The following is a 12,621-nucleotide window of genomic DNA, read 5'->3' on the forward strand; positions in this document are numbered from 1 at the left end:
GTTTGTAGAGATGCCTGTCAAGTTCTCTCTCTCTCTCTCTCTCTCTCTCTCTCTCTTTTGCTTTTGTTTTTCCTTTCATTAAATTTTTTTTTAAAGCTTCCATGTTAAAAGATGTACCATTACTTGGTTGTTTCATCTGCAAAGAAAGATGCCTGGAATGAACATTGCCATCTTAATTTGCTATGCTTACTGCTGCAATACAAAGCTGCTATGCAAGAAATCCTTTGTTATGTTAGCATGACCATGAGTTGTAACATGCATGCTTTACTTTGGGCTACAGGCTGTGTTATTCTTTTCGCTTACTAGCATAGAGCCATCTCAGGCCTGTTGTAGAATTATTCTGCAAGAATCCTTTCGCTCACCCATATTGAACGTAACTTCACTGCAATGTAACCACAAATGTGTTGTTTTTATAAGAGATGTTTGTTTCTTGCAGGGGCCAAGGAGCAGCAATAGCTCTTCATCAAATCCGGAATCCAAAACTAAAGACAAGTGTGCTGTAATGTAAAGAAAGCATTTGTATATGATGTATTTCCCTCCCAGTTTTGGCCAATTTGTTGTAATACATGATAAGAACATCACCTAAGCAATCTTCATTTGTGTGAATTTCCAATCAGCTTTTTTTTTTTTTTTTTTTGTAAATAAAATAAAAATTATCTAAAGCAATAGCCTTGTTAAAGGACTTTCATTTCGAGATAAGCCAAACATCACCATATGTTCATCATACAACCTCATCATCCAACTGGGTTGGGAAGGGTCTTCTCATCTGAATGGTTTTCGAGATATGCCCTTCAAAAGTGGGGGCCCATAGTATCAATGGTCTGGATCGCTGAAGCACAGTTCTGTTGACACAAACTGCAAACTGGAGGATACCATCCATGTACATGGTCTGCAGATATCAAAACACCAATATCAGAGGCTATCAAGAAATGTGTGTATTAGAAGTAGCAATTGCCTCATGTTGTCAGGCAAAATAGACATGTCCCAAACCTGTTGACAAAGGCGGTTGAACGATGACCTGTCAGCCTTGAATAGCAGTGCCTTTGTTATTGTAAACTTGCATTGAATGATCTCAGATCTGCACAAAAACAAAAAGTACTTGAAATGGGTAAAAAATAGAAGAGAACAAAAATGCAACCCATGAGCAAGTCAGCACATTGAACGACATGATAGGCACGTACTTATGCTGCAATTCATTTCTAGCCTCAATTAGGCAATTTGCAAACTGGCCAACCTGCACAATGAGAAGCTCTCCACAAGCCTTGCAGGGATGCCTGCCTCACCAGACCTTTTCAATGCTACCAGCTGCATCTTACAAACCCATGAGAGGTTTCCCATACATCACTACCACCACCACCATCATCCACACCATTCATATCAAATGAAAGATGGAGCTTACATGCTTGGAGGGAAGACTAGCTGTAGCTCTTTTGATAGGAGCTGCAGCCAGATCAGCTACAGCAAGGAGAATGGTCTACAATATGGTGGAGGTGAACAGATGGGGGTGAATGACAGCTATTTCTACAGCTGTGGTTGGCAAGAAAAATGGTGGAGGTGAACATAACAACATTTGATTGGATGACATGCCACTATTAAAAATAGAACTCATCTAAAGCATGTTCATAAGGAAAGTATATTAAATGGACTGGCTAGATGGTGTCGGGGCTATTGTGATGTATGTGTTTTCTGCGTACACGCATTCATTCATCCGGCTCATTTTAGGGGATGCTAAAAAAATAAAGCAGATGAAGAGGTTAAGTGAACTATGCCACAAGAAAATATGGTGGTTGAATACCCACTATTAAAAACTTCTTAAGAGCCCCAAAAGTTTTGGATCAAGGTAGTATCTGTGTTTTTCCTCCCACGGTGACCTTATCAACAGGTTTGATGGCAAATAAACATTACAATGGTCCTCCTACGATTTCAATGGTGAGTGTCATTATTCTGTTATTTTTTTAGTATGGTCCACTTTAGCTTTGGATTTACTTTATTTTTAGACACATGCTTTAAAATAAGTTAGCAAATAGACAAATGTCATGCATATAAAACAAACACATCATGGTGGGCCCACAACACCCATCACTATCTAGCTGGGTGATGTTGGGGTCACTCCCCCCAATCTCCTTCCGTTTCACCCTATCGACTAGGCCCATTTTTATTAAGGTCAGTGGTGTAATCAAATGCCGCCACGTTGTGGCTGGACAGACATGGATAAAAGCAGCGGCTGTAATTCTTATACCTCAACATAAAGGTTACCTTGTACGAGAATCAAGCTGATTTATTTGATAGGTGGGCCATACCAATAAAATCAATGCATGACCAGGGATCTATGCCAACGTACAGATCTTGCCACCCAGTGTCCAGTGAATCTTCACCAAGTAATCTTCAGTGCGACAGCCACCTTTTGCACGGGTTCGGACGTCCTGCACATGCAATCTTTTGGGAAAAACTGTTGGATGGTCATGTTTCAGTGACATGCAACCACAGTATTCCAACCTTTCCACACTGCACCATTTTTCTTGCCATACCCCACTCTTTTAATTCTACTTTTCTAACTGAACCCAATGACAGAATAAAAAAATGCAAGAAAACAAGGAACCAGTGGAATAAATTTCCTATTGATACTGGATACACTACAAGCAAATTTTTGGTCATAATTTGAAGTATGAATACTTTTTTTCAGTAACTAGAAAAACAAGGCCATCAAAAAGAAATCTGAAAAAAAACAAAAAAACAAAAATTAAAGAAAACTTGGTGATAATCAGCATACTTAGAACCTGCTAAGCAGGTTGTTGTCATGGGTTTGAGCACCCATTATGGTGAAATTCCACTGTGTGGTGTGAGTGCGTGTGTAAAAAAATAAAAAATAAAAGTACAATTGACCATTTTCTCCGATTTAATAAAGTGAACTCATGAATTTGCTGCTGTAAAAAAGAAATCTCAACTTGTAAATGTAGTGCTCTACAAAAGTAGGCTGCATCTGGCAGTGCCAACTAATTCAATTGCATTAATTACTCAGGGAAGTGGAAACAACCAAACTAATTCAATTGGGTGAGCGTTTGCAATTCCACTTGGTTTCATAAAGGAAGTTCCAAATGAATCCTTATGAAATCAGTGTGCTTAATCGAATTGATAGAAATCTGAACTAAGCCAAATACTTAGAAAAAGGTCGTTTATTGATTGGATGAGTGTTTATCAGTTGTGTATCTAAATGCAGTCTCAGTAGAATCAGTATTCTAAACTAAATTGATAGTGAACTAAACTCAGAAATTTAGTTACAATTCTATTGTTTATTGATTGTGTTTGTAATTCAGGTTGGTTGAATAACCTAACCTCTGATTCGTGGCCACTTGTTAGTTTAAACATCCAATAATTGTGTGATCATCAAATAACCAGAATAAGATTTTGAGCCTTCAATTTCGAGATTTGAGGGCAAGTGGCCTGATTTAGGAAAATTTTGGGAAATTTGAAATTTTCCAAAATTTCTACCTAATTACTTGCAATCTTACTCTCCAAACATGAATTGAAACATGGATGAGGCCTGATTTATTGATTTATGATGTTTTTGTGAAATTTCAGGAAAAAATTTATATATATACATTCTTAATGATTGAAAATTCTTCATTTTTAAAAATTGATGGTTATTAGAAAACATGCAGCCATTCCACATTCAGAAAAAAAAAAAAAACCTGCATACAAATTATTCTTGTTGATGTTAATGGAACTTGGAACCCCGGCCCATGGCTATGGAGAGTTCCGTTTGTCACAAAAGCTTGACCGCATTATTGCGGAATCACCAAAACATGTGTATTGTCATTGTCCAAACACTAGAAATATATCAAACACATGATCCAGAGCATCTCAATCTGGAAAAAAAAAACCAAAATACAGGGGCCTTACCTGTAAGGCTCAATCCGAGGCTGCACAGCGTGGTGGTAGGGGTCTTACCTGTAATCTGAGGCTGCACGGTGTGGTGGTAGGGAATGAGGGAGAGAGAGGTGGAGGCGGTCGCGGCTGGCGGTACCGATTGAGGGAGAGGAGGGAGAGAGAGGTGGAGGCGGACGCGGCTTGTGGTACCGATTGAGGGGGGGAGAGAGAGAGAGAGAGAGAGAGAGAGAGAGAGAGAGAGAGAGAGAGAGAGATTGATGTTTAAACTAACAAGTGGCCACGAATCAGAGGTGGAGGCGAACGTTGCTGGTGGTGGAGAGAGAGGGCTGCACGCGGTCGTCGCTCATGGCAGGGATTGAGGGAGAGATGGGGCTGGTACTGAGGGCGACGGAGAGAAGGTTGCAGGGTTTGGGATTCAATGTAACCGGAACGACCGGTCTGTCACAGGGAAATTCCGCCTTGACACCCACCGTTGATTTCAAACTTCTCCATCCGACGGCTAGCAAGTTGACAGCGCTCGACCTTACGGAGTGCTATGGTAAGGTCGAGCGTATAGTACCTTTTCCCATATATATATATATATATATATATATATATATATATATATATATATATATATATATATATATATATATATATATAAAGTGAGCTTTGGATGATGCTGATATCTGTGTTTTTGGCTCATCCTAGTAGAAATCACATCAATGATTAGATTGAATGGCGTATAAAAATCACAGTAGGCTTACGGAGTTTTAAACGATGGATGTTTCAATTCCAGCCGTTTTCTGTGGTGTGGCCCACTTGAGTTTTGTAGCTGCATAACTCCGGACGCGGATTAGATACTGACAAGGTCAGTAACCAAGCCATGTGAAACTCACTATGGTACATGTGTTGTATCCCTATCGTCTAATCATACATAGAGATTGTTTGATGGCATGAGAAAAAGAATGACATAGATCTAAAGTTCAAGTGGTCCTACCACGGAAAACTATGGAAGCAGTCACACCCACCTTTGAAACATTTATAAGGCTCACTAGATGTATTTTTTGAGATTCAACCTATTCATAAATTAATATAGAGATAAACTTCTGTGCCCCTAATAAGTTTTGAACGGTGGATGTCACTGTCCTCACTGTTTTTTATGGTGGGGTCCACTTGAACTTTAGATCTATCTCATTCTTTCTCATGCCATAAAAAGATCTTTACAAATGAATGGACAATATGGGCACAAAACATGTATCATGGTGGGGTCCACAGAGCTTGGTGACGTCACTTCAGTAGCAATTTGTCGTACCGAAACCGTGTCCGCATCACTCCCTTCCAAACATTGAGTTGGGACGGAGTTTATGTCGGAAACCGATTGGTTACTCCCCCTGGTCGGTGTTCTGTGGGCCCCACCATGATGTATGTGTTTCATCCATGCTGTCCATATACTTTTAGAGATCATTTTAAAATATAAGACCAAAAATGAGATATATCCAAATCTCAAGTGGACCACATTACAGGAAACAGTGTTGAATGAGCGTCGACCATTAAAAACATTTTGGGGACCATAAAAGCTTTGGATCAAGATGATTTTTGTTTTTACCCTTAATCTGGGCCTTTATGACCTAATCAACAGATTGGATATCAAATAAACAGTACAGTGGGCCTTAGGAGGATTTTAATGGTAAATATCCAATAAATATTGTTTTCATGTGGTGTGGACCACCTGAGATTTATATACCTCTAATTTTTTGGATCAAGTGCTGAAATAATCTTTAAAAATGGATGAACGGAATGGATGAAACACATATATCATGATACTGCCCACAGAGCACCGACCACCAGCCACCAGGCTGGTGGCAGGGGGAGTAGCCAATCCGTTTCCTTTCGGTCACACTGACGTGGCACTGGCCCAATAGAGCTTTCCATTACAGGGCAGGTTCATAATAAATGCTGATGCTATTCGCGCTATGACAGAGCACACGTGTTAAACTGGCACATGTGTGACAGATCCCGACCGTGTACCTTATGGACCTCATTGCGAACAACACTGTCTCACTAGATGGACTAAGCATGCAGTTGTTATGTGAGCCACATGTGTACTCCGGATATAGGCTGCTGGTGATTCTTGATCACCGTCCATTTTCCTCGAACGAACCTGGCCCAACTTGTGAGTGGACTGGTCTCACTTACGGTACACGTCATTCTTACAGTCGGTCCAACAGAATGATTGGATTAGGTATCTCACACAAGTTCCGCATCTTCACACGAGCCGAGATTTACCTCTTCAATCTACTCACACGAACCGGGATCGCGTCCTTGTCTCAGACAAGTCGTCTGACTAGTTATGAGAAATGATCACACAGAGTTGTATACGACTTCTTATAATAAAAAAATAAATTCTGAATTTTCATCACTTCAGTGGAAAATCGGACCCGTTAAAAGGGATTATCGTATCATTAATATGATCTTATTATAAAATTGAAATAATCATATTATCAGGTGGGTCACACGAATACACTGATTCAAACCATCGGCTGCGCATAGATTTCCAATGTGTAGCTGTCCTGACCATTAGACCATCTTTATCTCGTCACATATGATCTTTAAGATATTTTCCAACTCTTTGACAGATTGGATGTTATAAAAAGTGAAATTTAGAGGGAAAAAAGAGAGTTGTACGTTAAATTAACATGCAACAGATTTGGTGCGGCCCTTACCGTGGGTCCGCCTTGATATTTATTTTATATCCACGCCGTCCATACGTTTTTCTAGATCATTTTAATGAATGAGCCTAAAAATGAAGAAGATCCAATTATCTGGTGAAACAGTGGTGATGGAACACTACCACTAAAAACTTCCCAAGGCTAACGGTAATGTTTCCATAATGTTTACTTCACCATCCAACCTGTTGATAAGGTCACAAAACCCTGGAGGATGGGGAAAAATAAATATCGGCTAGATCCAAAGCTTTTGTGGCCCAATAATGATAAGTCATCAATGTTTCTACAGTATGGTCCACCCGATAATTGGATTTTTTGGGCTCATATTCTAAAATGATATAGAAAAACGGACGGACAGAGTGGATATAGAATATATACATCAAGGTGGGCCATTTTGGGTGAGGCCAGGGTAACAACTCAGTCAGTGATGTCCTGACCATGGGGCTCACCTTGATATATATGTTGTATATCCATGCCGTCCATCTATTTTATCAGCTCATCTAAGATTTGAGTTAGCTTTATGTTGGATACCATGTCCTAAATTGATCTGTCAAAATGGTTGGACAGTGTGGATTTAAGGCAAATACATCACTGTGATCCCCAGTCAGGAGTCCCACCCACCTCGGTGGCCCAGCCCCAGTCCTTAAAACTCTAACCCTATGGTGTGAGGGCTGGCCTTCCCTAGGAAAACAATTCGATGATCAAATGTTTTAAACAGTTCAATCTAAGATTTTTATTTTTATTTATTTATGATCTTTCATCAGTTACAAATCCCATCCTATCAATGGTTTGGATCATTGAAATATGATCCAGATTCAACGGATGTCATACTTTCATTAACCTACAGATGTATGGTAAGTGGGAACTACGCAATCTTCAAACCATCCATTCTCTTCATATACTTTTGGCCCACTTGATGATTGGACCAGGCCATTCATCCTTGGTCCTACTTGGCCCAGCCCAGAAGTCGAACCTAAGATTTTAAGGCCCTTAGCCAAGTTCAGGGCCCCATCCTGACCGCCCAAGGTCAGGCAGCCCGGTCTATTGCCTCCCCTAAATGGGGCCATGATTGAACGATGCAGATTGACGATCCACACGCAACATTATCATTGGGCCATGATTGGACAATCTAGATTGACGGTCCCTCAGGCCACATTGTCATTGGGCCTTCCTAAATCGACTCATTGGAACATGACCTATATAAAAATGTAGTCATGGTTCCATAATCACACTTCAGTGATTTTCTTCAACTTAATTTTCGAAGTTGAAAGTGGACCATTGAAAATCTTCTTTCATTTAAATATATTGATGGTTAGATCATCAGTTTAATGTAAGTTTCCATATGGCCCATCTAGCATAGAATCTAGAACATGGGTTGTGCCACCTCAGCATCTGACTCTTCTCCAATTCCAACCAACTTTGCATGTGGAAATCAACCTTTTCACAAGAAAAAAAATGAGAAAACAACACCAGAAAGTTACCTTTTAAAAACCAAAAGAGAACTTGTAAAAATTAAAACATGGGCTTTATTTTGAAATGGCTGGTGATTCAACGGCAGCCCCGTGTGATTGATCTAGACAGACAACACACATGTGAGAGATACGGGCCATCCACTAGGTGGGTCACACTGTAAACATGCCATGGACAAACACTCTATGATCAGTCAACTAAAACTTTTACAAGGAAATAAAAAAGTACAGCGGTCCAAATCCAAAGGACACACACGTGTGGCACTCACTTGAACAATCAGAGGGTTGAGGCATGTCAATCAGGGACTGTTTTTGGGTTGTCTCCATCCATGGTGAGGCCCACTATATAAATGGACTGGATCATTGAAAATGGCCCGCATCCAACAACTAAAGTCCCAGTGTATCTTATTGCAACATGTGGAGATGAATTTTAGCTAACCTGGCTGAATATTAGGGCTGTCAACAGGCTGGGCTTGGGTAGGTATCAGCTCCAATTTTGAACTGTGTTGGATCGGGTTGTCAATTGGCCTTATTCAAAATTCTAAAATTTTAAGCTCAAGTTATGAAGAGCTAAGATTTTATAAACTAATTATAATACTTTATCACTTTACAGTTTTTTATATACACTATTGCATCAAGATTATATAATTTTATAATTAATTATAAACTAATTATAATACACCAATAATTAATCCAATCCTTATTCTATCATAGTCATTCATTAAAAATCAAGTGCTAGATCTCCAAATCTAGATCTTTAAATTATCATCGAGTATAATGAAAATATTTTTAATATTAAATTTAAAATTTAACTGTTGAAAATATTTACAAAATCTTTTGAGTGTTGGGCCTTACGAAAATCAGTTGATGGGCATTTAAAACCTAAGATCTAGCCATAAGTAAGGTTATGTAAGTCTCACAAACCTTGATAAATGTACCTCATTACACTCCCTTTCATTAGCTACATAATAACCTTGCGGCGCAAACCAAACCATATATATATCATCAAGACATAACCTGAATCCCTAATGAACTCCCACACATTCTTAGATCTAAAGATTAATTAGATTCAATGTTTCCTCAAGTCAATTATAATCTAAGCATAAAGGACCTCTTGATTTAAAATTTTAATCTCCACTTCCAACAAGTCCACCCAGAAGTCTTCAATCATGGCACACCAACACTCTTTTGTTAGTAGGGCAATGTATATAGGCCAGTCATTGTAACCGATGGTGGAGACCTTCAATCCTAAGACGCCGTTGGTCCTTTCATACAAAATATCCACCACCATAATTATGACAACAATCACAAGTTTTTTCTACTGGTTACTAGGTGATCATGGAACAATAGTTAATGGACGACCACAACTCTCCCTTAGTCACTAAGAGTTCCATCTAATCTCAAGTCACATTTAGAATTAAGACCATCATTATAACATCCACTTCATCAATGGACAAGGTTTACATTAGTTTTCTAATGCACAATTCTAACTGTCCACCACCTAAGATCCATAGTTATCATGATCAATGGTCAAAATCATCAATGTCACATTTACTTCACCAATGGACAAAATTTGCCTTGATTTTTAAGGGCATAGATCCAATAATTTTATCCATATTGTTTCCTTTGGTGTGTCCCACCTAAATTATAGATTGGTTGATTTTTATATACGTGGATTACTTGCGGCCCTAAGCTATCCTTCTATGATGGGCTTTTGCATCATATAGACCCAACGTGCTACCCATATTTTATCATTGGACCCGAACAAAATCTTAAGTACCAAAGTAGACTATAGTCATACGAACGAACCTATAAAAACGAAAATATCCCTGTTTCTTCCCGCTGCTTTATCTTAACAAGCAGGAGTATGCTTCTTCCAGCTGCTTTATCTTAACAAGCAGGAGTATTTTTGTAAAGAAAACTAGCGTTCATACCCTAACAATCGCCTTTGGTCAGATAAGTTTTCGGGCAGCGATTAAAAAAAGGGCGTTGTACGGCTCGTCTACATTGCTAATTTTTTCTTCTATGACGTATTCATAATATTCACTCCATTCATATGTTTTATGAGCTAATTATAAGGCACAAGCCTAATCATAGGGCATATCCAAAGCTTTAGTGAACCACACTATATGAAATATGAGGGATAAAGAGTCTCATGATTGAAACAAAAATACTAGTTTGATCCAAAACTCACCCATCTGGATTTGATATCATAAAACCAATGGTCAGGATCACCGGACCATGGTCCCCACCCGCAAGGAAATGTGAGCAACTTGCATCAGGACTTCAATTCCACACAGACACACACACACAAAAAAAAAAAAAAAAAAAAAAACAAAAGAAAAGGGAACAACACCACATATACTCAATCAAACTAATTTCTTATTGACAGAGCAGCAAATTACAAACATTACCCTACCCATTCCAAGACTCTTCTCTACAGCCTATAAAAAATACTCCTGCAGAGAGAAAACAGAACGAAACAACAGCAACAAAAGCAAATACACACAATCTCTGTGTATATAGCAGAAAAACGACTTCCAAGCTCAGCCACAGCCTCTATTCAGCATCTCCATGTATTGGATAACCGACTCCTGCCTTTGGATTCTTATCTCTTCATAAAATCTTTCTATGAACTTCTCCGCCCTCCTATCCACCGATTCGCCTTCTCCCTCTGAATCCAACGCCTCGGTTTCTCTTCCAACATCGACCGTTGGATCTTCTGATTCATACCCATCTTCCTCTTCCTCTTCTTTTTCTCCTCCTCCGCTCGAATTGCCAGAACAGCTGCAGAGCAAGAACATGGAATAGAGCTTCCCGCGGCTTCCCTTCTTGAATGGAGTTTTATTTAAAAGAGGAGTGCTTGGAGGAGAGAACTGGTATGCTCCAATGTAGTAGTTGTGGTGTTTTAGCAGGTTCAGGTGCTTGATTTTTCGGGTCTTTTTGAATAAGAGGAGATTTGTGTTGATGGGTTTTCTCAGTTTGTGAATTGGAATGGAGATTGTGAGGAGATTCATGGCCTTTTTGAGGATTTGGGGCTTTTTCTTCGGCATTTTTGCAGGGTTTTTGGAGGGTTTTGGAGTGAATGGAATGAATGGTGTGGCGGGGTTTTGGGACCCTTTATATGGTACTGAAAAAGCGTTTCTAATACGCGGACAGGAAACAGTAGAGAGATTCACACGTGAAGAGGTTGAAACAGGTGGAAATTAGAATATCTGCTTACTTGTAACACATGTGTAGGATCCGAGACGTCCATTAGGTGATGGAAACTATAAGAATTTTCTTATACTTAAATGGACCACAATTTCAATATAAAAATGGATGGTTAGATAAAAGGAGGGGATGGTACATATCAGTTGGTATTTGTAGAAAAAATAACAAGTGGGCCATCTTTAATTTTGACAAGTGGTTTGCAGAAGGAATATCCAATCAGATGAACGGATCAGATAGTGTACTCCTGTCCATAGTTAGCTGTCATGAAGGGAATTTCATCCTCACGTCGTTCCTCGCGCGAATCTCCTTGTAAAATTTCACGCGGATTTGATTGGTGGGAACGAAGAGCCTAGCTGGAGGTCGGTGGTCCTTACAGTATTTTAAAGAGGGAAAAGGGCAGGTTGGTTCAGGACGAGCAGAATGCCTAAAAAGACTAGGCTGGGAATTAAAATTTACTGAAATGCCATTGCCACCGTGGTTTGAAATCTTGGAATGGAAGTAGGGATCCAAATGGGTGGGGTCCACCTGATGTGTCATTTGACCCAACCCAATAACAAGGACGTCCAGTACAATAGGTTGACTCAAAATTTATAAATGGGCTGGTATAGACCGTCTGAAAATAAAGTAATTTTTAGCCAATTTGAATAGCATTAAAACGGACTTAAAATAATGATTAATTAAGTATATGGGTTTTTTGTTTTTTTGGACCATGTTCACAACCTTTCTTTTAAGATATAGCATTTTAATGTATTAGCCGGAATGCCTTGGGATGGATAGTCTGTTTACATTTGAATTATTTGAATTTCAAACATAGTCAAGTATTTGTTGTGTTTATGTATATAACAATGAAATCCTTGGGTCTAGTGCGGGTCATTTCACCTGATCTTGCAATTGTTTATATGGTATTTGATCTTTTAAGGAACTTTTCTCCCTTTCAATTATGTCTCCTTTAACTTTCAAGTTACTAGGTTGATTTTGTGGATCTCCAGCATACAATTACTAAGCATGTGTTCTGACAATTTTTATTGTGCTTTTATAATAAAAATATATATATTGTTTTTTAAAAAAGTTTATTCTTAGTAAGTAAATAAATATAATGATTATGAATTTTTTTTATTATAAAAAGAGTGGATGTCCAAATGATAAGGGAATAAGTTTTTACTTCTTGAACCATTGTTTAAATCTTCATAAAGACGGTCTACCCTCGCATGACGTGGGCTATTGGGTTGCTTGGACGGATGTCAAAAGGAGCCAAAAGAACCTAAGTTTTTACGGCACATGGTTCAAACATATCTAAACTATTATGCAACTTGAATTGAACAAAGGTCCACCTTGAGGTATGA

At 38.9% G+C, this 12,621-nt stretch overlaps 1 protein-coding gene and 1 long non-coding RNA gene across 2 annotated transcripts; both read right to left on the reverse strand.

The window, feature by feature from the left end:
* Positions 1–716: 716 nt before the first annotated feature.
* LOC131230489 (uncharacterized) lies at positions 717–4,019 on the reverse strand. The gene is made up of 3 exons (XR_009164035.1): positions 3,901–4,019; positions 991–1,078; positions 717–889 (listed from the first exon to the last, which is right to left on the reverse strand). It is a non-coding gene; the product is annotated as an uncharacterized LOC131230489 (long non-coding RNA).
* Positions 4,020–10,455: 6,436 nt separating this feature from the next.
* Positions 10,456–11,165, reverse strand: LOC131230494 (uncharacterized). Its single transcript, XM_058226414.1, has one exon. The coding sequence runs from the start codon at positions 11,116–11,118 to the stop codon at positions 10,612–10,614; it is 507 nt and encodes a 168-aa protein (XP_058082397.1). The 5' UTR covers positions 11,119–11,165; the 3' UTR covers positions 10,456–10,611.
* Between the last annotated feature and the right edge of the window lie 1,456 nt (positions 11,166–12,621).

Source organism: Magnolia sinica, chromosome 2, assembly GCF_029962835.1.
Source record: "Magnolia sinica isolate HGM2019 chromosome 2, MsV1, whole genome shotgun sequence".
NCBI lineage: Eukaryota > Viridiplantae > Streptophyta > Magnoliopsida > Magnoliales > Magnoliaceae > Magnolia > Magnolia sinica.